This window comes from Haliotis rubra, unplaced genomic scaffold (assembly GCF_003918875.1).
Source record: "Haliotis rubra isolate DU_JTF1 unplaced genomic scaffold, ASM391887v1 Scf290, whole genome shotgun sequence".
NCBI classification, from domain to species: domain Eukaryota; kingdom Metazoa; phylum Mollusca; class Gastropoda; order Lepetellida; family Haliotidae; genus Haliotis; species Haliotis rubra.
The window spans coordinates 797,510-823,972 of NW_025766958.1; the positions used below are offsets into that span (position 1 = coordinate 797,510).

Sequence of the window (26,463 nt, forward strand, 5' to 3'; positions counted from 1 at the left end):
AACATATAAGCACACTTCACATTACAGTGAGATCAATCGTCCTCAATAAATACAGATATCACTGATTTCGGCTGTGAAGCTGCAGTCCTTGTTACAGAATAAATTAAATAAATGAAAAACATACAATGATCATCTTCAACATATTAACGATGGAAGAAATGACTGGCACGCCTCAACAGTATAATACTGGCTAGATATTAGGTAAATTAGACCCAATCTCCATTACAGATATGATGCATGTTTAGTTGAGGAAATCAGTCTGTGATCGTCCTCACGTGACCTCCTGCCTGCCGCAAGATGAGATTTAGAGTTCAAGGGATTTCATAATGAAAGAAAACTTTCTAGTTCTAAGTGACAGCAAGTCGTATATATCGCTTTTCCTGGTTTAGATCATTTAAATGTTTATCCCTTTGACAGTTACAATTATCCAAATTACCAATTTTATTATTAAAAGCCTTGTATTTAAAACATGTTAGAAACATTTTGCCTTGACTAAATACAATGTATTAAGGAATATAACACCAATCACCTTTACACAGACTGTTATTTTCAAAATTAAATACAGAATTACTTGATCTCATTTCTAATCTGTTAACTGATCTTCAGACAGTTGTCATCTGCCTTGGAATTTATTCGCAAAACTTACTGACTAAAACCATTGGATTTTCAATTGTCCAGAGTAAATATTACTAGTTTGGGTATAGAAGACGAGCGTAAATGTTCAATTGCTGTGTCACCTTTCTCTCTGCATCTCTTTATATTGGCCTACACTGATACGACGACAAAATCAGTTAGAAACCCATAAAACAGACAATAAATGGGAATTCTTCCACAGACCTAGGAAACATGCATGAAGTAACAGAAGCAGAAGATTGAGTAATATCAAGAATGGTTCCATGCATATACACAACCTTAACACAACAATTGTAATATGCTACTATTTATGCAACCATTCAGAGGAAATGGTGATTATTCTGCTTAAGAAATTAACTGAAATTAAAGATGAACACCTTAATCAATGTTATGTGCCTTGGACCCAAAACAGGCCACCTGCCAAACACATTGTTAAAACATGTATGCCTCATCACTAGAATTGATTCAACTTGAACTCCAGACCTCAGTGAACCTCTTGAGTAGATGTAATAGTCCAATGGCACAATGATGATTATCTACTGTTAAGATTTCATTCAGGATATATTCTGTTTGCAGTGAAAACATACCGATGAATTTCACTCTAAACAAAAAAGTAAATTGAATAAAGTGAAATTAAGATTGCGAATCATCATAATTTTACCTTGCCAATTGAACATTCAAATCTCAGAATTTTATTCAACTTAGGATAAAAGTTATTTAACAAACGATCATAGTTTCAAATCGCTAGTATTGGTTTGTATTACAAGGGGGCATGCACATTAACTGAAACACCGAGAACAAGTAGGGTTGGTCTAAGTTAACGCTCATCACTTACCGCACGTGCATTTGTTTCACTGTTCCATCTACTGCGCTTACCCCTTTGTAATACAAACCAATAATAGCGATTTGAAATTATGATCGTTTGTTAAACAACTTTTATCCTGAGTTGAATAAAACTCTGAGATTTAAATGTTCAGTTGGCAAGGTAAAATTGTGTGGATTCGCAATCTTAATTTCACTTAATTTGATTTATTTTTTTTGTTTAAAGTGAAATTCATCGGCATGTTTTCACTGCAAACAGACTATAATAACAACAACAATCATGTATAACACAACCATATCACAAGACTTTGGGATTTCAATGACAGTAAAATAAAAATATGGCATCTTCAATAGTTCCAAAATAACAAACTCCCCTTATCTGGACTACAGCAGAAACCTTTTATACCACACCATTGTACATGTTGTAAGGAATGCGGGGATTCACAAGTGTCCATATCATCAGAGCAGAGCAGACAACCTATAACAAAGTATCTGTTTTTATCAAACAACCAATGAACTTAAAATGCAGACACTCCATGTCCTCAGATGCTGGGTTGGAGTCAGGATGTCACAGCGGTGGGGTAGCCAAGTGTTCAATTCATTCACTCATTGCACTGAAGACCCAGGTTCAATTCCCCACATTGCTACAATATAAGTTGTATGCTTCTCTCGAGGGTGATATGGTCCGATGTACGCCTCTTTGTAGCAGTGTCAGCTGAGCCGGTAGGTGAGGGGTAACACTGCTACAAAAAGGCGTACATCAGACTGTATTACCCCGAGGGAGAAGCATACAACGTATTTATCTTACCCCCATGGTAAAAGTCCTGGGAAGGGTCACACGGAAACTTGTTAAAGCGTCATTGACCAATGAAATTAAAATATTTTACATGAAGTTAAGAAAGTGTATGAGGCCCATTTCTGGTGTCCCTCATCATGATACTTGCACCATATTGCTAAAAGCAGCATAAAACCAGGAAGTGACATCTAGGCCCCGATGGAAATAGGGAGAGGGGTAGGGTAAGTGCATGATACATAGGCAGATATTCTTAATGGTAAGCTAAAGAAAAGTAGGGTGTCTGAACAAACAGATTCTCTATACACTCATTGTTTAACACAAAACTACCAGGGTCAAATGATGACACGAAACAGAGACTTGCCACAACCTTAGTCATCGATTATTTTCACTAATTATATCACACACAAAATACGGTACTGGACACAACTAATAATCTTTATGTATACACATCTCTGAACTGATCAGGATGTAACATTGCACATCAATCTTAGCATTCATTAAATCATGAAATAACAATACTTTCATTAAAAGGATTTACACTTGTACATTATGCAATGATTCTGAATTGTCCTGCCTGCCATTTTCCTCAAGTAAAGGTTGGTCACAAGTAGGGGAAGCAGATTGATCAGAGTTATCTCCCTTACTGTCATCAATGCCATTTTCAACAGTTTCTGATTTCAACAAGGGATCTTCACAATTGTCTATGTAATCTTCGTCAGGGTCTGACTGCCTTGAGCTTTGGTCACCATGGGACTGTTCCTTGATTTTAGCTGTCACATCTTCCATTAATGTTTTCAATTTTTCAGCTGTCTCTTTGTCTTCGACATCATCAAGAGTTACCTCCTCTTCAATGCTCTCTTCAGGATTTTCATCAGTAGTATCTTCATTAGATCCACTGCACTGAATGTTAAAACTGGAACAGTCTCCATCGCCTGCAAGAATAGTCGTATATATTCAGTTCCATGTTTAGTCATGATATGATGCAGTTAAAGAGTCAGTATGGCTGAATATCACTTATTTTATTGAAGTTCAAATTGTCAGTTTAACATGCTCGTGAAATTTAAAGAGAAACTGCCATTTGCTATTTCAATTAAATATGTGGCTATCGGGAAAGTCATTTACATTGTACATGCTTGTCCATAAAAATCATCATCACCCTCTAGCTATAGATTATGAACAGTCCCTAATTGTTTTCGGCTAAGCTTTCTGTGCCTTTATCAAAGGACATTTTCCTGAAAAAATAACAGGCAACCCCATCCCATTAGTTTCCTCTAACAACAAGCATGGGTTGGTGAAGTCCAATTCTAACCTGGATCTTCATGGATTTGTAGCAATCACAAGATTCACAGACATCCCTTAATACACGTACCTGATGAAATATTCAATACATCAATACATTGTAAATCCAGCAATAATTAAGATTTTCTTTCTCTGACCTACCTAGAAGAGACTGAACTTCTCCTTTGTCCGTTATTCGAATACATTCTTCCTTAGTGGGCAGCAAGTCTAGGTCTTCCATTAACAGAGTTGTCCCCCCTGGTGTCTGACCTTTGTGAGCAGGGCTAATGTTGGGCGTGGATGAGACTGAAGAGATGTCCGAATCCAGGCTGTCTAGGATGTCCCTCTGGTCAGAGTTCTCACTTGATTGAGACATCTGTCGGGGAACCAGCATTTTCATCTCCTCACACTCTGCTTTCAGCTTGGCAAGACTCTGGATAGTTCCTGTAATATCGAGTGAGCTGTGTTGAAGATAAGTGTTAAAAGTAGAGCCATGTATCCCTGTAGCTCAATGGCTTGTGCAGAAATAAATTTATGACACACAACACACATCTACAGGAAGTTGAAGAGGAATATGTGCCAAAAATTCTGGAGAAAAAAAGAAAAGTACTTCCACGATGTTGGTTAGGACAGTGATGTTTCAGGGAGAATAGTGACGCCCTAAACGAACTTGGATCGACCTATACTGTATTTACATTTACATGATCCTTAAGCTTGGTAAAGCCTTGTTACTGGTCAAATGTGACTTCTTCAATACTGGCAAAACAAAACTTCCAGTAATATGACATTGGGGTGGGCATTTTTAGATGATAAAAACCTGTAAAATTTCAGCTTCATTATAAACAATTAAACATACATGTTGTCATGTTTAGGCCCAGCTATTAGCTACACCTATGCCGAATTTCAGTTACGTTTAATACCATGGCTGATTAATACTGGTATCCTGATTTTGAAAATGGACTAATATTTGAAAAACAAATCACAGGTAGTTTCATCAATTTAATACAATTGTTGACAATGAAAATTATTTTTTTAAAAGAAGATAAAGAAACATAAGCATAAAAATAATAAATGAAGAAGAAAAAATCTAAGAGCATTGAACGATGTATTGTGTTAAGCGACTGAAACATTGACAAAGAACTTATAATTGTTCATCAACTATCCAAAAGAGTGAGTGAGTGAGTTTAGTTTTACGCCACACTCAGTAATATTCCAGCTATATGACGGCGGCCTGTAAATAAGCGAGTCTGGACCAGACAATCCGGTGATCAACAGCATGAGCATTGGTCGACGCAATTGGGGTACAATGACATGTGTCAACCAAAGTCAGGGAGCCTGACCATCAGATCCCATTAGTCGCCTCTTACGACAAGCAAGGGTTACTGAAAATCAATTCTAACCCATATCTTCACGGGTACTATCCAAAGGAGGAACTGGGAATGAGGTCAGTTAATCTAACTGAACCCTTGCATCTTCTGCAGGCTGTGCAATTTAGCTACTAAACAGAGTTAACATCTCATCTCAACTGTTATGTCTCCTTACTCCAAGTTCTAGTTTTACAAGAGAGTGAGTGAGTTTAGTTCTATGCCATGCTGAGCAATATTCCAGCTATATGGCGGCGGTCTGTAAATAATCAAGTCTGAATCCCGCCATGAGAGACACGATAAGTGCGTACAGTTTTATAACCAACCCTTACACTTGGGATCTACACATCTCTGGAGTTTACACTATGAAACTGTGTATCACAAAAAGTAATTTTGATAATTACAAAAATATGAATAAAAGGAGATGGAAAATCAATCATGCATAAGAATGTGCCATGGTAAGTATTAAGCAAAACTGAAGCAAAATCTAATGATTTTTAATTTTAATAAAGTGACAAATAACATAAATAATTTTCCTCCCATGCTAAAAATACCACACACACACACAAAAAACAACCCAGGTTTTCAAAACATGCGATATAATGGAAGTGAGACAAAATGCATTTGTAGCTCTTTGCCCAATCCTTCTCCCTTTGCCATACAAGTGAATATTTGACCCGACATCCCTTCAATACAATACCATCAAGACAAAGGTATAAGACAGGAGAAACAGCAGGGTTCCAGGGCTCTGCATCCAGGAGGTGAAAGTAGACTTGGCATGCTCTATCAAATGAGCCTCCACCTAGTCAGATTGTCATCTACGCACCTTCCTCGAACCCCTGATTACCTGGGACGTTCCACAACCCAGCCACCTCCAGGGTCTTCAGCTTCTTCTCCAGTTCAGACACACGGTTCCCCAGAATTCTGGACAGACAAAGAAAAATGTGTTGGAAAAGAACATTGTTTTATGAGTAAGTGAGTGAGTTCAGTTTTCGCCGCTTTTAGCAATATTCCAGCAATATCACGGCAGGGGACACCAGAAATGGGCTTCACACATTGTACCCATGTGGGGAATGGAACCCGGGTCTTCGGCGTGACGAGCGAACACCTTAAACACTAGGCTACCCCACCGCCCCTATATTATTCGTCCAACAACGAGTTTGTGTCTTCATGTTATATTATGCATTCATACACTATTCCTTCTATTTTCATGCAGTATTATTTGTACCCTTAATCTAACTTCTCAACAAGATGCCACTGTGACACACGTTGAACATACTCTATGTAATAAAGAGGCATTACTTGTTTGTCTTGCGTTGATGGGACAGCGCCAGACTCTTGTCGTTGATGGTGTCCAGCAGAGCGCTGCACAGCCCCTGGAGGTCTGCCATCGACTGCGGTGTGGCCCGGGATGCCAGCCTGACTCTGCAGGATGTGCTGAACTGTGGACACACATGCGCCTCATCAAACATCAGCATACAGCTTAATAATTCAGCAATCAATGTATCAATTATCTATTAATTTATCAACGTTTAACAAGACACAGCCATATGCATCCAGAACTAACAAATGTATAGACTGGATGCAGAATAAATACACACTAGATTAGTTTTCACTGTACCAAACATTCTCCAGAATAAATATGAAATACCCTTTTAATACAAACATAATTATTACATCTTACAGTATATTGCTCTACAGTACTGTCATACTTCACAAAACTCTAACACTTCCTGTAAGAACCCTCAAAATTAGTAACTGGGGTCCCCTCGATCCCTAGTTTTGTAGTTCAAGGTAAAACCGTGATTTATCTATTAATTCACCTATTAAGTCATCGATCATTTAATTCATCTATGAAGTCATCTGTTAAGTAATCTATCAATTTATCCATCAACTGATTGATCAATTCATCTGTTAATTCATAAATTAATTATTCATGTGGAAATTAGTGGATCCATGAGTCCATAATCAATTCATTCATTAATTCATCTGCCAATTTAAACATACATTCATCGATTGATTTCTCCCTCCATTAATTCAACCATCAATTCATCAAGCATTCTGTTCATTAATTCATCCATTAATATGATCAATCATTTTGTCCATTGATGTCCATGTTTCATTCACTTGATACTTGTGTACCATGTACCCGTCAAGATCCGGGTTAGAATGAACCTTCAGTAACCAATGCTTGTCGTAGAGGCAACTAACGGGATCGGGTGGTCAGACTTGCTGACTTGGTTGACACATGTCATTGGTTCCCAATTGCGTAGATCGATGCTCATGCTGTTGATCACAGGATTGTCTGGTCCAGACACGATTATTTACAGATCGCCACCATATAGCTGGAATATTGCTGAGTGCGGCATAAAACTAAACTCACTCAACCACTTGTGTACCATTACATGAGAACCCTACCTTGTTTCTGTGAGATGACCAGTCCACCACTCCGACTCTGACCAAGCTTCAGGATGCCCTTGTTCTTCTTCCTCTCCAGCATGCTCTAGAAAAGTCAATACTCAGTTACAACACATTCGGTCTACATAAACACACGACTGAATCCATTCATAAAGCAACAGACCCATCCTGACACATTAGAACCCCAGTCAATGGATCTGTGTACTCTAAATTTCCATTCTCAGCTCCCTGAGGAGTATACAACCCAAGCTGCTTTGAGGTGCTAGAAGGTTAACAGGCACATGACCATCTCATCCTACCGGGTACCTATGAACAGAGACATATTCTGAAGAAAGTCACTCTCCCTATTATGAGACCCATATGTACAACATGTGCTTATGAATACATAACGCCATATAGAAAGTGGTCAAATGTAACATTCAGGGTTCGAATCCACACTCTCAGAGTCAGGCATCTAACTGACAGCATCCAAAGTCAGCAATCTAACCCACTCAGCCCCTGCAGCTTCAACAAAATGGACAACTGGCTGAGTGGGTTAGATGGCTGATTGGGTTAGATGGCTGACTTTGTGTGCTGGGGATTAGGTGCCTGACTTGGACAATGTATGTACAAACCAAACATGGGACTCAACCCACCAAAGGTACCCAAATCTGTACTTTACTGAGAAAGTATAATCCCAAACATGTCACATATGCCTAAGCCCTAAAGCCTTAGGAAACACCAGGAATCCACTGCTGAAGACATTCACTATCTCAACATCTCTCCACAGCCAATGTTCCTTAACTGCACCTGATTGGTCAGCTGTGCTGTACACAGGACTATACTCCACCACTCTGACAATAACATCTGTCAACTACCTCACACTAGCATGTCATCCTGGTTAACTATGTATCATCACCTTGTACTTGGAGACTGTCGCCATGGCCATCGTCTTCTCCTCCTCCATCTGCTTCAGCCTCTCCAGGAGATACCTGCACCAGACAAGCAGACAGTAAGAAACACAGTATCAGGTGGATCTAGCATTTAGTCACCGGCATGCTAGAAACCATCACCAGTCTACATTTACTCAACCACAGATACACATCCTCAAAGAAAATGAGTGAGTGAGTTTAGTTTTTACGCCGCACTCAGCAATATTCCAGCTATATGGTGGCGGTCTGTAAATAATCGAGTCTGGACCAGACAATCTAGTGATCAACAGCATGAACATCGATCTGCGCAATTGGGATACGCTGATGTGTGTCAACCCAGTCAGCAAGTCTGACCATCCGATCCCGTTAGTCGCCTCTTACGACAAGCATGGGTTACTGAAGATCAACTGTAATCCGGACCTTCAAAGAAAATGATGGAGTGAGGTCAGACATGAGTGAGTTCGGTTTTACGCCGCTTTTAGCAATATTCCAGCAATATCATGGCGGGATACCAGAAATGGGCTTCACACATTGTACCCATGTGGGGAATCGAACCAGGGTCTTCGGCGTGACGAGCCAACGCTTTAACCACTAGGCTACCCCACAGCCCCATCAGACATAAGAGAAAGTTAATGTTGAAACAGAAATACTTGTCATTTTTGTTTGTCCTTTAACACGGCACTCAGCAATATTCCAACCATATAGCAGCGGTCGAGTCTGGACCAGACAACCTGAATTAGAATTGGTCTTCAGTACCCCATCTTTGTCGCAAGAGTCAGCTAACAGGATCTGGTGGTAAGGCTCGCTGACTTGGTTGACACGTCAGCTTATCCCATTTGTGTAGATTGATGCTCATGATGTCAATCACTGGATTGTCCTGCCCAACCCAAGTATTTACAGACCACATGGCCCGTCCATCAATCAGATTTTTTATGACAGGGATGATGAACTGAGGACCACTCAGTCATTCACTGCCACCCATAAAAAAATTATCAGCAACTACTGAGAAATACTTTTAAGCTTACTTGTTTTCATTAACCAAAGCATCAATATCCACAATTTTCTTCTCATCGCCTTTGAGGATGTAGTTGAGTTCTGTATTGAGGCGCTCGTACTTGGTCTTGTAGGCGTCCCTCTCTGTCACCTGCTCCTCCTTCTCGTCAAGCACCTGCTGCAGATCCCTCTCAAGCTGCACATACTGCCAACAAATAATAATCACTATCAGTACATGTGTATATTGCACCAAATCCACAACTGAAAGCATGCTCAAAGGCCTCATTATTTCCCCAATTAGTGGATTAGATAATACTTCCATCCTTCAGGGTACTCATTCATTGCTAAGCGGACAATGATAGATTTCTGTAAAATCCACTTGCCTTAGGAGACACCAAAATATGCTACATGTGCTTCAGTGAGTGAGTGAGTGTGGTTTTAGCAATATTCCAGCAATATCATGGCAGGGGACACAAAACATGGGCTTCACACATTGTACCCATGTGGGGAATCGAACTCAGGCCTTCGACGTGACGAGCGAACGCTTTAACTACTAGGCTACCCCACCGCCCCACATACGCTTCAGCATTGGGATAAAAATTCCAGCAAACTGGTGAACTAAGAACAACTCTGTGATCAACACTGAGTTACTTCACCTGACTAGTGACCTGTACAATCCACAGCATCACATGCCATATCCATCATCAATACTTCATCAATTTGTACAAGTTATTCCCCTATCATCCTCAATGACACACAGCTTCTCTTTGCTGTAGTCTCTATTCTGACCAAATCAAGATACAGCCTGGTTCAAGCAAAAGGGTGACCAGGCCAAATGAAAAAAAATGTTGTGGTTTCGATTACAGACTCTTTGTAATTTAGGTAGGTAGGTAGGATTTTTTTTTTTTACATTTTTTTTAGAAGTAAAGTACAAACTTGCGGCCATCATGTCGACTTTTTCTATCAGAATGACCAATGTCTGTTGGTGCAGAGAAAAATCAATGGCATCTTAATGCATATTTTATTCATAAAAAAAATAGGGTCGGCACCAGAGTTCAAGGGTCAGTCGGTTAATCAGAATCACAACATTTTTTTTAGGCCCCAGCAAGTGTTCTGGTCAATGACTGCTCAGATTACATTGGCAGTCTTTCACAAAGTTCATAAGGTTCATTTGACTTACAAACTCATTCTATTACATCAGATAAAGCAGACATGGCTATATGTATTCAAATAGGAACATAATGTACACAGCCCATAAGCATAAGTGGGCTGACTGTCAGATAGACAATATGACCTATGAGGAATTGTGAATTATCTGTCACTCATTAATTTCGAAATACATTTTCACACATTACATGAATGAAACTGGATTAGTTTTACGGCTTTCAAACTTGGCATGGTGGAATGAAACAAGCTTCTCATGTTATACACGTCCAAAGTATGTCTTGACACAGACATGATACTAGATTTCTTAAGTTTTGATCCAAGGCAAGGTGGTAGCCAAGTTACAATAATGTTCAGGCACTTTATTATCCAAGACATCGGCACCCCTTATACAAGGAACTGCAGACACTCATGATCATTGATGTCTCAGCTGACCAAGCCAAGACCACACTGACCTGTTCTCTGGCTGCCTCGAGCTGAGCCACCAGATCCTCTCTCTCGTACGCTGGGAAGTGTCGTGTGTTGATCCCTTCATCGGTTGTGCCCACTCTCTGTCTGGCGATCTGCTCTCGTAATAACTGTAAAACAAGAAGACAAAGTCATCAATATCCCCCGCAACGGCAAAATACTCTTTATGAATATGTCTACTGGTTTATGATTATGTCAAATGCTTTGGAGTGTATACAGCAAAGTAGAAGGAGAGTATTGAAAGGTTTTTAAGATCTGCTCCAGAAAGGAGCACTACCACCAAATTCAGTTGAAGCCTAGCTTGTTGCCATGGAAATGCAACAAGATGACATCCTCATAGTCACAGCCTAAGTCATGTTTCCATGGAAACCACAAAAAAATGAAGTCCATGTCTGGGTTTAACCCCCAAAAGGCACATCTAGGGATCATGCTTGATATGTGTACTAAGTTTGATAAAGCTAGCATGTATAGTTTGGGAGATCTGCTCTGGACAAGATGACATCCCTCATAGCCACAGGCTGTCATGTTTCCATGAACACCAAAATATAAAATTCATATCTGGGTTTAACCCCCAAAAGGCACATCTAGGGATCATGCTTGATATGTGTACTAAGTTTGATAAAGCTAGCATGTATAGTTTGGGAGATCTGCTCTGGACAAGATGACATCCTCATAGCCACAGCCTAAGTCATGTTTCCATGGCAACCACAAACAAGAAGACAAAGTCATCAATATCCCCCGCAATGGCAAAATACTCTTCATGATTATGTCTACGAGTTATGATTATGTCAAATATTTAGGTGTGTATATAGAAAAGTGGAAGGAGAGTATTGAAAGGTTTTTAAAGTTCTGCTCCAGAAAGGAGCACTATCACCAATTTCAGTCTATGTCAAACTTGTTGCCATGGAAACGCCAAAAATATTTTATTCAAGATTCCAAAACTACCAAAAGGCACCAGTACACCACCAGATCTATCTATGTGCCAAGTTTGGTGAAGAAATAATGAACGGTTTTGCACTACCACTAATTTAGAGTTCTGCTGCCATGGAAAGACAAATTTAGAATTTCAAAACTACCAAAAGGCACCAGTACACCACCAGATCTATCTATGTGCCAAGTTTGGTGAAGAAATAGTGAACGAGTTCTGCTCGGGAAAAGACAAATGTTACCTGACGCCACGGACGCGCCGCACTTGCGACATACGACGATCGGAGTCCATTTTAATACCCCCCGCAAAACGCGTTGCGGGGGATAAAAATATAATTCATGTCTGGGTCTAACCCCCAAAAGGCATATCTAGGGATCATGTTTTATATGTGTACCAAGTTTGATGAAGCTAGCATGTATAGTTTAGGAGATCTGCTCTGGACAAGATCACATCCTCATAGCCACAGCCTAAGTCACGTTTCCATGGAAACCACAAAAAAATCTGGGTCTAACCCCCAAAAGGCACATCTAGGGGCCATGGTTGACATGTGTACCAAGTTTGGTTAAGCTATCACAAATAGTTTAGGAGATATGCTTCGGACAGAGTGTGATGGACGCACGGACGGACAGAACTCGTTTCTATATTCCCTGCAACTTCGTTGTTGCTGGGGATAATAACAATCAGGGTTAGTGAGCGAATGTTATCGTACACTGTAATCAGTAAAAAACAAGTTAGTAGTGTATGATAACGTGATCCTACTATTTAGGTCTGCATCACATTATGACCCAGGTATGGAAACATGATCCTGCTATTTATATGTGTATCACATCATGACCCTGGTATGGTAACATGATCCTGCTATTTAGATGTGATCACATTATTTATGACCCAGGTATGGTAACCTGATCCTGCTATTTAGATGTGCATCACATTATGACCTAGTGGATGGTAACATGATCCTGCTATTTAGATGTGAATCACATCAAGGCCCAGTGTGGTAACATGATCCTGCTATTTAGATGTGCATCACATTATGACCCAGGTATGGTAACATGATCCTGCTATTTAGATGTGCATCACATCATGGCCTAGTGTATGGTAACATGATCCTGCTATTTAGATGTGCATCACATTATGACCCAGGTATGATAACATGATCCTGCTATTTAGATGTGCATCACATTATGACCCAGGTATGGTAACATGATCCTACTATTTAGATGTGTATCACATTATGACCCAGGTATGGTAACATGATCCTGCTATTTAGATGTGCATCACATCATGGCCTAGTGTATGGTAACATGATCCTACTATTTAGATGTGCATCACATCGTTGCCTAGTGTATGGAAACATGATCCTGCTATTTAGATGTGCACCACATTATGACCCAGGTATGGTAACATGATCCTGCTATTTAGATGTGTATCACAACCCGCCTAGTGTATGGAAACATGATCCCCCTTTTCAGATGTGTATCACATTATGACCCAGGTATGGTTACGTGATCCTGCTATTTAGATGTGTATCACATCATGACCCAGGTATGGTAACATGATCCTGCTATTTAGATGTGCATCACATTATGACCCAGGTATGGTAACATGATCCTGCTATTTAGATGTGCATCACATCGTGGCCTAGTGTATGGTAACATGATCCTGCTATTTAGATGTGCATCACATCGTGGCCTAGTGTATGGTAACATGATCCTACTATTTATATGTGTATCACATTGTGACCCAGGTATGGTAACATGATCCTGCTATTTAGATGTGTATCACATCATGACCCATGTATGACCCAGGTATGGTAACATGATCCTGCTATTTAGATGTGCATCACATATGACCCAGGTATGGTAACATGATCCTGCTATTTAGATGTGCATCACATTATGACCCAGGTATGGTAACATGATCCTGCTATTTAGATGTGCATCACATCGTGGCCTAGTGTATGGTAACATGATCCTGCTATTTATATGTGTATCACATTGTGACCCAGATATGGTAACATGATCCTACTATTTAGATGTGCATCACATGACCCAGGTATGGTAACATGGCTATTTAGATGCATCACATAGCCTGAGTGTATGGAAACATGATCCTGCTATTTAGATGTGCATCACATTATGACCCAGGTATGGTAACATGATCCTGCTATTTAGATGTGCATCACATTATGACCCAGGTATGGAAACATGATCCTGCTATTTAGATGTGTATCACATCATGACCCAGGTATGGTAACATGATCCTGCTATTTAGATGTGCATCACATTATGACCCAGGTATGGTAACATGATCCTGCTATTTAGATGTGTATCACATCAATACCCAGGTATGGTAACATGATCCTACTATTTAGATGTGTATCACATTATGACCCAGGTATGGTAACATGATCCTGCTATTTAGATGTGCATCACATCATGGCCTAGTGTATGGTAACATGATCCTACTATTTAGATGTGTATCACATTATGACCCAGGTATGGTTACATGATCCTGCTATTTAGATGTGCATCACATTATGACCAAGATATGGTAACATGATCCTGCTATTTAGATGTGTATCACATTGTGACCCAGGTATGGAAACATGATCCTGCTATTTAGATGTGCATCACATTATGACCCAGGTATGGTAACATGATCCTGCTATTTAGATGTGTATCACATTATGACCCAGGTATGGTAACATGATCCTGCTATTTAGATGTGCATCACATTATGACCCAGGTATGGTAACATGATCCTGCTATTTAGATGTGCATCACATTATGACCTTAGATATGGTAACATGATCCTGCTATTTAGATGTGTGTATCACATTGTGACCCAGGTATGTAACATGATCCTGCTATTTATTGCATCACATTATGACCCAGGTATGTAACATGATCCTGCTATTTAGATGTGTATCACATTATGACCCAGGTATGGTAACATGATCCTGCTATTTAGATGTGCATCACATTATGACCTGCTAGGATGTGCATCACATGGTAACATGATCCTGCTATTTATTTAGATGTAACATGATCCCAAGTATAGATGTGCATTTAGATGTAACATGATCCTGCTATTTAGATGTGTATCACCCAGGTATGGTAACATGATCCTGCACGATTATGGCCCAGTGTATGGTAACATGATCCTTTAGATGTGTATCACATCATGACCCAGGTATGGTAACATGATCCTGCTATTTAGATGTGCATCACATTATGACCCAGGTATGGTAACATGATCCTGCTATTTAGTGCATCACATCATGACCCAGGTATGGTAACATGATCCTGCTATTTAGATGTGCATCACATCATGACCCAGGTATGGTAACATGATCCTGCTATTTAGATGATGACCCAGGTATAACATGATCCTGCTATTTAGATGTGCATCACATTATGACCCAGGTATGGTAACATGATCCTGCTATTTAGATGTGTATCACATCATGACCCAGGTATGGTAACATGATCCTGCTATTTAGATGTGTATCACATTATGACCCAGGTATGGTAACATGATCCTGCTATTTAGATGTGCATCACATCGTGGCCTAGTGTATGGTAACATGATCCTACTATTTAGATGTGTATCACATTATGACCCAGGTATGGAAACATGATCCTGCTATTAAGATGTGCATCACATTATGACCCAGGTATGGTAACATGATCCTGCTATTTATATGTGTATCACATTGTGACCCAGGTATGGAAACATGATCCTGCTATTTAGATGTGCATCACATTATGACCCAGGTATGGTAACATGATCCTGCTATTTAGATGTGTATCACATCATGACCCTGGTATGGTAACATGATCCTGCTATTTAGATGTGCATCACATTATGACCCAGGTATGGTAACATGATCCTGCTATTTAGATGTGCATCACATTATGACCCAGGTATGGTAACATGATCCTGCTATTTAGATGTGCATCACATTATGACCCAGGTATGGTAACATGATCCTACTATTTAGATGTGTATCACATTGTGACCCAGGTATGGTTACATGATCCTGCTATTTAGATGTGTATCACATCATGACCCAGGTATGGAAACATGATCCTGCTATTTAGATGTGCATCACATTATGACCCAGGTATGGTAACATGATCCTGCTATTTAGATGTGCATCACATCATGGCCTAGTGTATGGTAACATGATCCTACTATTTAGATGTGCATCACATCATGGCCTAGTGTATGGTAACATGATCCTGCTATTTAGATGTGCATCACATCATGGCCTAGTGTATGGTAACATGATCCTGCTATTTAGATGTGCATCACATCATGGCCTAGTGTATGGTAACATGATCCTGCTATTTAGATGTGCATCACATCATGGCCTAGTGTATGGTAACATGATCCTGCTTTTTAGATGTGTATCACATCATGGCCTAGTGTATGGTAACATGATCCTGCTTTTTAGATGTGTATCACATCATGGCCTAGTGTATGGTAATATGATCCTGCTTTTTAGATGTGTATCACATCATGGCCTAGTGTATGGTAACATGATCCTGCTTTTTAGATGTGTATCACATCATGGCCTAGTGTATGGTAACGTGATCCTGCTATTTGAGGGTGGCCCTACTATTGATGTGTGTATCACATTCTTACAAAAAGTACACTACAGGCTTATCTAAAGTACAAAGAAATTAGTAGCTAATTTATTACCAAGAAAAATAAGGTGATATTGACAAAATTCATAAATCAACATTTTCATGCACATTCAGAAGACAAAGCGAACAAATGCATCGATTTCCCATTCTAATAAAAAACCTTCATACACGCTCATAATTAAACATGTGTAACAGATGTTAAGGCCATTAGTGTATCAATAGCGGTTTCTATCCATAATGGACGAAGTTACACCTTTCCACATTTTCCCCACCTCCTATATATCAATAGCACATAATTTCTCAGCCTTGACAGAGTCAAACTGACTGCATCTATGGGGGGCATTCTATAGTCTAAGCCACGCATCAGACAACATTCACACGCTGAAATAAGCTTATAGACAATGTGGGTTGTTACATATTTTTACATATATTTAAAACTGCTTGCGACAAGTGTAACATGTGGTGCCACTCCTTATGTTTATCATACTTGGAATAAAGGCTAGAATCATGGTTGAGGGGATGTGAACTTAAAATACAATAGAAATAGAGACAAACAGACAAAACATTGCGGACATTAAAGGATGGGAGTCAATCCTCAAAAAGTACTAGAAACTGTACTTTTCTGAGGAAGTGTAATCCCAAATAAAACATGTACATGTATTATACAAATAAGAGATTGCAATACATAGCAACCATGACAATTCTAAATTGTCATGTGCAAACTATTTTTTTTTTACTTCTTATATAATACTTCCTTGTCTATATATCCTGAGACAATGAAACAAGGTCCGTCCGACTGCCCGAGATGGGCTACATTTCTGATGGATGGTCTAAATTTACAGCAAGCCAGCCCGATTGTGCCGAAATTCTTTAAATAACATGTTCCATACATCTGAGTAAATTCACCATATCTTAAAATCTATTTTTCAAATTGAGCGTTACATTTACACTTGACATTAGTTGACAATTACTGTTTGAACATTGAACTATTGTATTGCAAGCTCATGTGGGAATCGAACCCGGGTCTTCGTCATAACAATCAAACGCTTTAACCACTAGGCTACCCCACCGTCCCTTGTCTGCATGGTATAACTGTTAATCGGTGTACTGTGCCCAGTCTAAAAGTACACCATATCATCCAATGTTAACAAACAATAGAAAATCAAAATAAGAAACTTGCCATTTAAAATCACTCATCTAACATCACTGCACGAAAGACAATTTACCATTCCGTTGTATTTCCTCTAATGCAAGGCATAATTTTATGTGTATAGATAAATATTACAATGAGTAAACTAAGCCAGAAATAGCTATCAGCTGTGTACACATTTTGTCCTGCATTGTCCTAATCTACCTGTGATTCAGTTACAACTGATCTGATAATATAGTCTGTACTTGGTTAGCCAATCAAATGACATGGAATCTCTTGCAATTTTTACTCTGAAAGATGAGAGCAAAGAAAACCACATGTATCACAGTGGTCCCACATTTATTGATTATAATGTGTACTCGACAAACACACGTTTCTGAATCCTATCTTTCACTTCCTGGAGAGTGACATCTGTCTGAGTCCAGTGATGATTGGATTTTGATATTCTATCATCCAAGGCTCTGGATTACCAGAATATATTCTCGACAGACCTTGGGCTATTACCGATATATCTTGATGTCATACACGGAGGTGTAAACTATGAAGGAAGACATTTAATTCATTCAGTGTATTTAATAAATGGCTTCAATATTTGCATGAATACACAATGCCACTGAGAAAGATATCAAATACAACATGTTTTATTTTGGATTACATCTTCTCAGTAAAGTACAGATTCTAGACTATTTGTTAAGTTGATTCCCATCTGGGATTCAAACCCACATTCTCAGAGTCAGGCACCTGATCGCCAACTCACAAAGTCAGCCATTTAACCCACTTAGCCACTGCAGCTTCCATAAATAGCGAAGTCTGATGACAGGTAATCTAGTTAATCTGAGAAATCTGGTAATCTGAGAATGTGTAATCCCAAATATAACATATGTTTCAACAGGGCTCCAGATAAGGGCTGTATCGGCGTATGTATGGCTAAAAAAAATGCATGATACGGTGGGAAATAATTTAGAAAACATAGCGGATACGCACCACACCAGTGGTGTATGGTCTCAGAATGATTTACAGATGTATTTATCTGAAAACGTATTATTTTATTGTTTATTGCTCCATTTACACAAGAGTAGCAATGTTGTGGTGCATATATGAAACGAAACACAAGATTACTGATACTGCATTAAATTCCATTCAGTACTCGAATTGTACTCTTAAGGTTTTCAAGTACTCCTATACTGCAAAAATAAGGAATACGTACTCCTGATGTTGAAAAATTATCTGGAGCCCTGTTTCAATATGTGCAGTCTTAATCACACCATGAGTCCCAAAAAACAAATAATTGATGACCGCACCGATTTATAACATTCACAACCTGGCTGTGACTTGACATGCAGACTAAGTCAAGCGATGACATATTCAACAAAATCCTATGCAGGTAAAAACTTGACTGCATTTTATCACCCTATGAAAACAACTCTCCAACATGTTGTTGTTATATACCTGACCAAACTATTGATATCAACTAAATCAATTGACTTCCATCTGTGCCCCATCAGAAATATTGTATGGTAATGTTGACATATGACGTACGACACAAATCTGTGACAGCACCAATTTCACGAAATCAATAGGCAGGTAATAACATCTCTATTCTTATCATGTTGTATAAATCAGTCTTATAGGTTGGAGAAAATGTATCAGGCTTCTCACTTGTGAGATCAAGATAAGTTTTGAGTAACAATCTTTTATAGAGAGAGACTATAGGATGGTGTTCTGTGTCCCTAGCTGTACTATGTAGTGTATATACAGGTTTGAGGGCCTGGGCCCCATTTTACAAAGCGATCTTAGCGCTAAGGTAACCGTAACTCTCATACTGTTACACAGGCTTACGATCACTGTAGCACTATGATCACTTTGTGGAATGGGTGCCTGCATTATAAAACCAGTAAAAATATTGATGATGATGATGATGATGATGATGATGATGATGATGATGTACAAAAGATGTTCATAACAACGTATGGTATGGATTACAAAAGATGTTATTAAATGAAGATCCCAAATTTAGATTGAGTGAGTTTAGTTTTATGCCGCAATCAGCAATATTCCAGCTACATGGAAACGGTCTGTAAATAATCGAGTCCGGACCAGACAATCCAGTGATCAACAGCATGAGCATGGATCTGCGCAATTGGGAACCGATGACATGTGTCAACCAAGATAGCGAGCCTGACCACCCGATCCCGTTAGTCGCCTCGTACGACAAGCATGGGTTACTGAAGATCAATATTCTAACACGGACCTTCACAGGTCCCCAAATTTAGAAACTAGACTTCAAATCCTGATGATATTACTGTTAAGGGTTTACATGGATCAGACACAAACCATGGAATAATGTATATCTATCTTAGGTGAGTGAGTGAGTTTAGTTTTACCCTGCTTTTACAGTTTCAACAATATTCCAGTAATATCACGACAGGGGACACCAGAAATGGGGTTCATACATTGTACCCATGTGGGGAATCGAACCCGTGTCTTCGGCATGCGAGCAAACGCTTTAACCACTAGGCTACCCCACAGTCCACCTCATCTTTAGGGTCATCTCTTCAGCAGCAGAAACACAGAGACATGTTCAAGTACACTCACCTTAATGTCACCCTGTGCGTCAGCCAGTTTCTGTCGAAGATCGTCAGCCTCGAACTGGAGCGACTTGTTGTTCTCCTTCGTCTCACACAACAACTTCACCAGACTCTACAGACAAAATAGTCTTGGTTAATGAACAACTGACATTCATTTCCTTCACTTTCTAAAATTAGGGAAACCAGCTGATTGTGGGCGTGGCAAGTCTGTTAATCATAGGCATGGCAGCAATTTCCTGACAAGGGATCAGGGCTTCTTTCAACAAGATCTGTAAGTGATTAAAACAGAACTTAATTTGGATGCCATGGCACTGAATGTGACTGGTGCCAAACTATATCTACTGCAAGGTTTATACTACTTTGGTTGTGCAGTCAATAGGGATGGTAAACCAAATCGGTTTGTTTCTGGGTAAAGAGGTTTCCTAACTAGTAAACTGGAAATACTCATGGAAAGTGATGAACATTCGCTTGCTTGCCAAAACTGCATAAAAAATGAAACCTGGGGAATCAAATATCTCAGTGAGAAAGAATTTGAAAGACTTGCCTAATTATTTATTACTGCCTTTCACCTTGCCCAACAAGAGTTACCTGTTGCTGAATTGGAAGAACTTTTGAGACATCTGAGTGTGAATGCAGGTACTAATTTAACGAGTATTTACGAAATATGAAACAAGCAACTATTCTTGCAGCCATGACTGTTCAGGAAATCCAGCTCTTTCCAGGATACCAAGATGTTTACTGATTTATTTACATTAAATTGAAATGACAACATTGTCATGTTTTAAGTTCAACAGGATCTTCCAAAAGTATGGGCTCACTTATTTTCACATATGCACACCTAATATCATAAATGTTGCATTTCTATCCCTGATATGTGACAATATGCAATCAAGTGAGTGAGTTTAGTTTTACACAGCACCCAGCAATGTTCCAGCTATATGGCGGCGGTCTGTAAATAACTGAGACTGGACCAGACAATCCAGTGATCAACAGCAAGAGCATCGATCTAAGCAATTGGGATACGATGACACGTGTCAACCAAGTCAGCAGATGCAATCAAGAATATGACAAGGAACATATATCTGATCAGCCTGCAGTGAGTGAAGGTGGGACGAGACTGGCTTGATAGCATGAGTATTGATCATTACAGTCAAGGTAATATGAAACACATCGAACCATTGATATCAACCCCTATTTAAGTGACTTTTTGTGGCAAGCATGGGCCCTATACCGTATGGGATTACCCAACAACAGAACAATGGTAAAAGTGCTTCACATATCAATTGTGCATTTCACTTATCTTTGTGAACGTATCTCTGTGATAATGCAACACATTTATAGCCAGACATGATGGACCCATCAACAACACAATCTGATCAACATGCAACAAAAACAAGATTAAGTAAGAGCATGCTCAAAGTGCATGAATCAACTGATCAACGTTTATTCGAGATTGTCAACTCCACGATACAAGTTAGATATTGTAGACTGATCAACGTTTATTCGAGATTGTCAACTCCAAGATACAAGTTAGATATTGTAGACTGTTTATTCAGATTGTCGTTTATTACAAGTTAGATATTGTAGACTGATCAACGTTTATTCGAGATTGTCAAGATACAAGTTAGATATTGTAGACTGATCAACGTTTATTCGAGATTGTCAACTCCACGATACAAGTTAGATATTGTAGACTGATCAACGTTTATTCGAGATTGTCAACTCCAAGATACAAGTTAGATATTGTAGACTGATCAACGTTTATTCGAGATTGTCAACTCCAAGATACAAGTTAGATATTGTAGACTGATCAACGTTTATTCGAGATTGTCAACTCCACGATACAAGTTAGATATTGTAGACTGATCAACGTTTATTCGAGATTGTCAACTCCACGATACAAGTTAGATATTGTAGACTGATCAACGTTTATTCCAGATTGTCAACTCCACGATACAAGTTAGATATTGTAGACTGATCAACGTTTATTCGAGATTGTCAACTCCACGATACAAGTTAGATATTGTAGACTGATCAATGTTTGGCACAGTGAGTGAGTTGGGTTGGGTTTTAGCCGCTTTTAGCAATATTTAGGCAATAACACGGCAGGGGACACCAGAAATGGGTTTCACACATTGTACCCATGTGGGGAATCGAACCCGGGTCTTTGTCTTAATGAGTGAATGTTTATCCAATACGACACCTCCCATTTAGCACAGACTGAAGCTACATGAGTACACAAGTACCTGATTCTGCATGTCCATGTAGTAACCTGCGTCGTGGTGGTTGTTGGCAAGGCCGGCTGGAGACTGTATCGATGAAATAAATAGTGTGACACAGAGGTATACATGTGTGGGAATATTAGTATATACTGTAGTCTTATTGTATATATAACTACATATATGATATAATCAAATTTAGGCATATCAAACCAAAGGTCGATATCATGAGCAACTTTCATTGGTTTGACACAAGTCAAATTGCAACCACCAGATCGTTATACACTTGAGAGCTCTAACAATAAGTCATCAGCTCTCGAAACATTCCTCACCTAATTAGCTTTTGTTTCTTCCTCCAAACAGTGTGCGAAATAGCCACTGGCCCGCTAGCCCGTGGCAAGTAAACATTCAGTCGGGCCAGTAAATCTCCACTCTCTCCGACTTGTTAATTTATATTAAACTTTTAAATCATCAAGATTATGGTCTGACAAAACTGGTCATCATATCAGCAGCTTAATGATGAAACCCATGTTATGGCGACAATATCTTATTCTCTCTAATCTATTTTTGTAATCTTTTGCTCAGTTTCTACATTCAGATTTCAGGCTAGTGAATTATTTTGTGGGCTATTAACTTTCAAAATTTGGAAACTATTTTGCACACTGCCTCCAAATATACTTTGCAACACAACTCTAAAGGTCTAGGGCAACTATCAATAGCAACAGGCCTTTACTCCAGGTCTTGTTCACATTATTTTGAAACATGTTATATGTCTTTTGGTTGTTCTTTAATGCCACAGTCAACAATATTCCAAGTATATGAATGTGACTGAATGTTACCAGCTTCATTCCAGGTCAACATATACAAAAGTTCACATTCATTGAATTCAAGAAGTGGTTCTTTTCTAAGATAGGTTAGAGTTAGATAGTCGATAGTAATGTTACAATTGAAATTTTTGAAAGCAAGATATGCAAAATGGAATTTATCCAAGCCAGGCAGGATAATAGACAGCAATTGTATGCATTTAATTTGACTGGTCACTGTCATGCTAAATGTCAACAGGGTCAAAACATGTCAAAGAATGTAATTCGTTTCACTGAATATAACGATTAATATATCAACTCCTGACTGAATATTTGTGACACAGAATGTCACTGCCCTGATAACCACAATCCATCATCATGAATGAAACATACTAATTTGGACACCTACCCTGAAACGTGAACAATGAAATGTGCCCATGTGGGGAATGGAACCTGGACCTTTGGCATGGTGGAGCAAACGCCATAACCATTAGGCCACCCAACCGTCCTCGAACAACAATGAACAAAGCTTCAAGACACTCACTGATCCCACAAGCTGTTTCTTGAATGCCTGGTAGCGTTCCCGGAGCTGCTCGGCCATCAGCTTGAACTGGTCGCGCTCACTCCGGCACTCATCCATCTCCTTCTTCAGGATCATCAGCGCCTCGTTCTTGCTCTCCAGCTTCCGCCGGCAGATCTGGAACTGAAACACAACATCCACCAATGACAGGCTTCCTAATGTAGGAGTGAGTGAGGTGGGTTTGACTCTGCTCTTAGCAATACTCCAGCAGTATGACAGAGGATTGGTTGGTTGGTTGGTTTGTTGTTTAATGCCACCCTCAGCAATATTCCAGCTCTATGGCGGCGGACTGTAAACAATCAAGCCTGGACCAGACAATCCGTTATCAACAGCATTAGCATCAATCTACGCAATTGGGAGATTGACTTCGTTGACACATGTTATCATATCCCAGCTGAGTAGATCAATGCTCATATCAATCATTGGATTGTCTGGTCCAGACACGATTATTTACAGACTGCCGCCATATAGCTGGGATACTACCGAGTGTGGTGTAAAACACCAAACAAACAAACTTTATGAGAGCGACCGTTAAATAAACAAGTCTGGACCAGACAAACCTGTGACTGATATTACAAGGAACACTTGATACCAATGTGCTGTTTTCACACACAGCAAAATCACCGAGCTAAAGTACCAATCAAGTAAGTCACCTCTCACAGTAAGCAATGGTTGCTAGGGACCTAGTCTAACCATGCAGCAGTGCTACACACAAGCCATTACTTTCCCCGTTGCCAGAATGGCCACATGATCTGACATCACTACCATCAACGCTAAGACATGTAATTCAAGGAAAGTCTCCTTGCACTATGCTTGGATACATTTTCAAAAACCTGTCCACACCTCAATGTAGATCTCGAGGTTCTGCATATCCTCCGGACCAAGGAGAGTCCTCCTCTCATCCTCCCTGTCCAGTAGCGGAAGATTTGCCATTGGAGAAGTCAGTGTAGTGGGTGTGAACATTGGGTCACATACAAATGAAAACGATGACTTGAAGAAGCCAAGAAGTCAAATGTTCATGATCATGATGATCATAACATGTCTTCTGCTTGTTAGGGATTCACAGTTCAGGATTTTTAGGTTCAGACAAATTACACAAATCAATCAGAAAATATTCCATGGAACATCAGTGTAAGAGATCTTCTTGAGCATCATCATTGATTAAGTTGTCTGTAGAACCGTTCAAGATTAGCAGGAGAATAAGAATCAACAACAAGAAATTCAGGTGAGTGTACCACCTCTCTGTTCAGTCCAATCAGTAATCCATCTGAATTAAGGCCACCTTGGCAATCACAGCTTGTCTGTCGTCATCCATACAAGCAGGATCTGATATCTCAACAGGCTGTCCTTCATGTTTATAGCCATCAATATCCGAGACCCACGTCAAACCTCCAAGCTGTGCCGCCCATGAAACTGAAGGCACCACACACAATCACAACACAAGGAAGGTGTTTACCACATGGCTGTAAACTTCATGTGAGCCTGCCCATTTTCAAGGATTACATTTTTTCATTATTTAAACATGGTATATGAGGTGAGTTAAAAAGTAATGTCCTTGAATGCTCTTGCTGTGGGCAGTACATGCGAGGGGTCCAAATAGTGGATTACATTTTTACAATATTCCAACATCGCACATCATGTGACTTGAAAAATAAAGTCCTTGAATGTTCTTGCTGTTGGCAGGCCAGTTATATGCAGGTGTTCAAAATATTGGATTATTTTTTCCATTATGTTAATCATTGTAATGACAGAAGGTAAAATCGAAGCATCTGCTCTTTTTCCCTTAGCAGTCAAGTGTATGCTGTTGCTTAAAATATTGGATTATACTTGTACAACATGTAACAGAAGGTAAAAAGTAACTTGTTTTAAACTCTTTTCAAAAGCAATCCAGGATGCATGCCGTTGTTTAAATATTGGATCATATTTTCAGAATATGCTCTTGAAGTAATGTAAAATCATGTTTTTCATGCTCTGTTTTTATGGGCCATCTACTGGCCCCCAGAGTAGATGCTGTTGTTCAAATTAGTATAACAGAAGGTAAAAAAGTAACATATTTTTCAGCTCTTCCTGTAGGCAATCCAGGCTGTATACTGTTATTGTTCAAACAGGCAATAACAGGATGTGTTTTTAGGCTTTTTCTGCAGGCAATCCAGGCTGTATGTTGTTGTTCAAACAGGCAATAACAGGGTGTGTTATAGGTTCTTTCTGCAGGCAATACAGGATGTATGTTGTTGTTCAAACAGGCAATAACAGGATGTGTTTTTAGGCTCTTTCTGCAGGCAATACAGGCTGTATGTTGTTGTTCAAACAGGCCATAACAGGATGTGTTTTTAGGCTTTTTCTGCAGGCAATCCAGGCTGTATGTTGTTGTTCAAACAGGCAATAACAGGATGTGTTTTCAGGCTTTTTTTCTGCATCCAGGCAATGTTGTTCAAACAGGCAATAACAGGATATGTTGCTTTTTTCTGCAGGCAATGTTCAAACAGGCCATAACAGGATGTGTTTTTAGGCTTTTTCTGCAGGCAATCCAGGCTGTATGTTGTTGTTCAAACAGGCCATAACAGGATGTGTTTTTAGGCTTTTTCTGCAGGCAATCCAGGCTGTATGTTGTTGTTCAAACAGGCAATAACAGGATGTGTTTTTAGGCTTTTTCTGCACACTATCCAGGCTGTATGTTGCTGTTCAAACAGGCC

The 26,463-nt window shown here is 39.5% G+C and overlaps 1 protein-coding gene across 1 annotated transcript; it reads right to left on the reverse strand.

The window, feature by feature from the left end:
* Positions 1–2,178: 2,178 nt before the first annotated feature.
* LOC124281923 (coiled-coil domain-containing protein 149-B-like) lies at positions 2,179–24,820 on the reverse strand. The gene is given in 13 exon segments (XM_046717931.1): positions 2,179–3,183; positions 3,692–3,973; positions 5,741–5,817; positions 6,196–6,299; positions 6,301–6,335; positions 7,312–7,396; positions 8,210–8,282; positions 9,248–9,420; positions 10,835–10,957; positions 20,176–20,280; positions 22,415–22,477; positions 23,735–23,893; positions 24,614–24,820. Coding segments are annotated over 13 exon segments (1,797 nt in total). The 5' UTR covers positions 24,734–24,820; the 3' UTR covers positions 2,179–2,785.
* Positions 24,821–26,463: the final 1,643 nt, after the last annotated feature.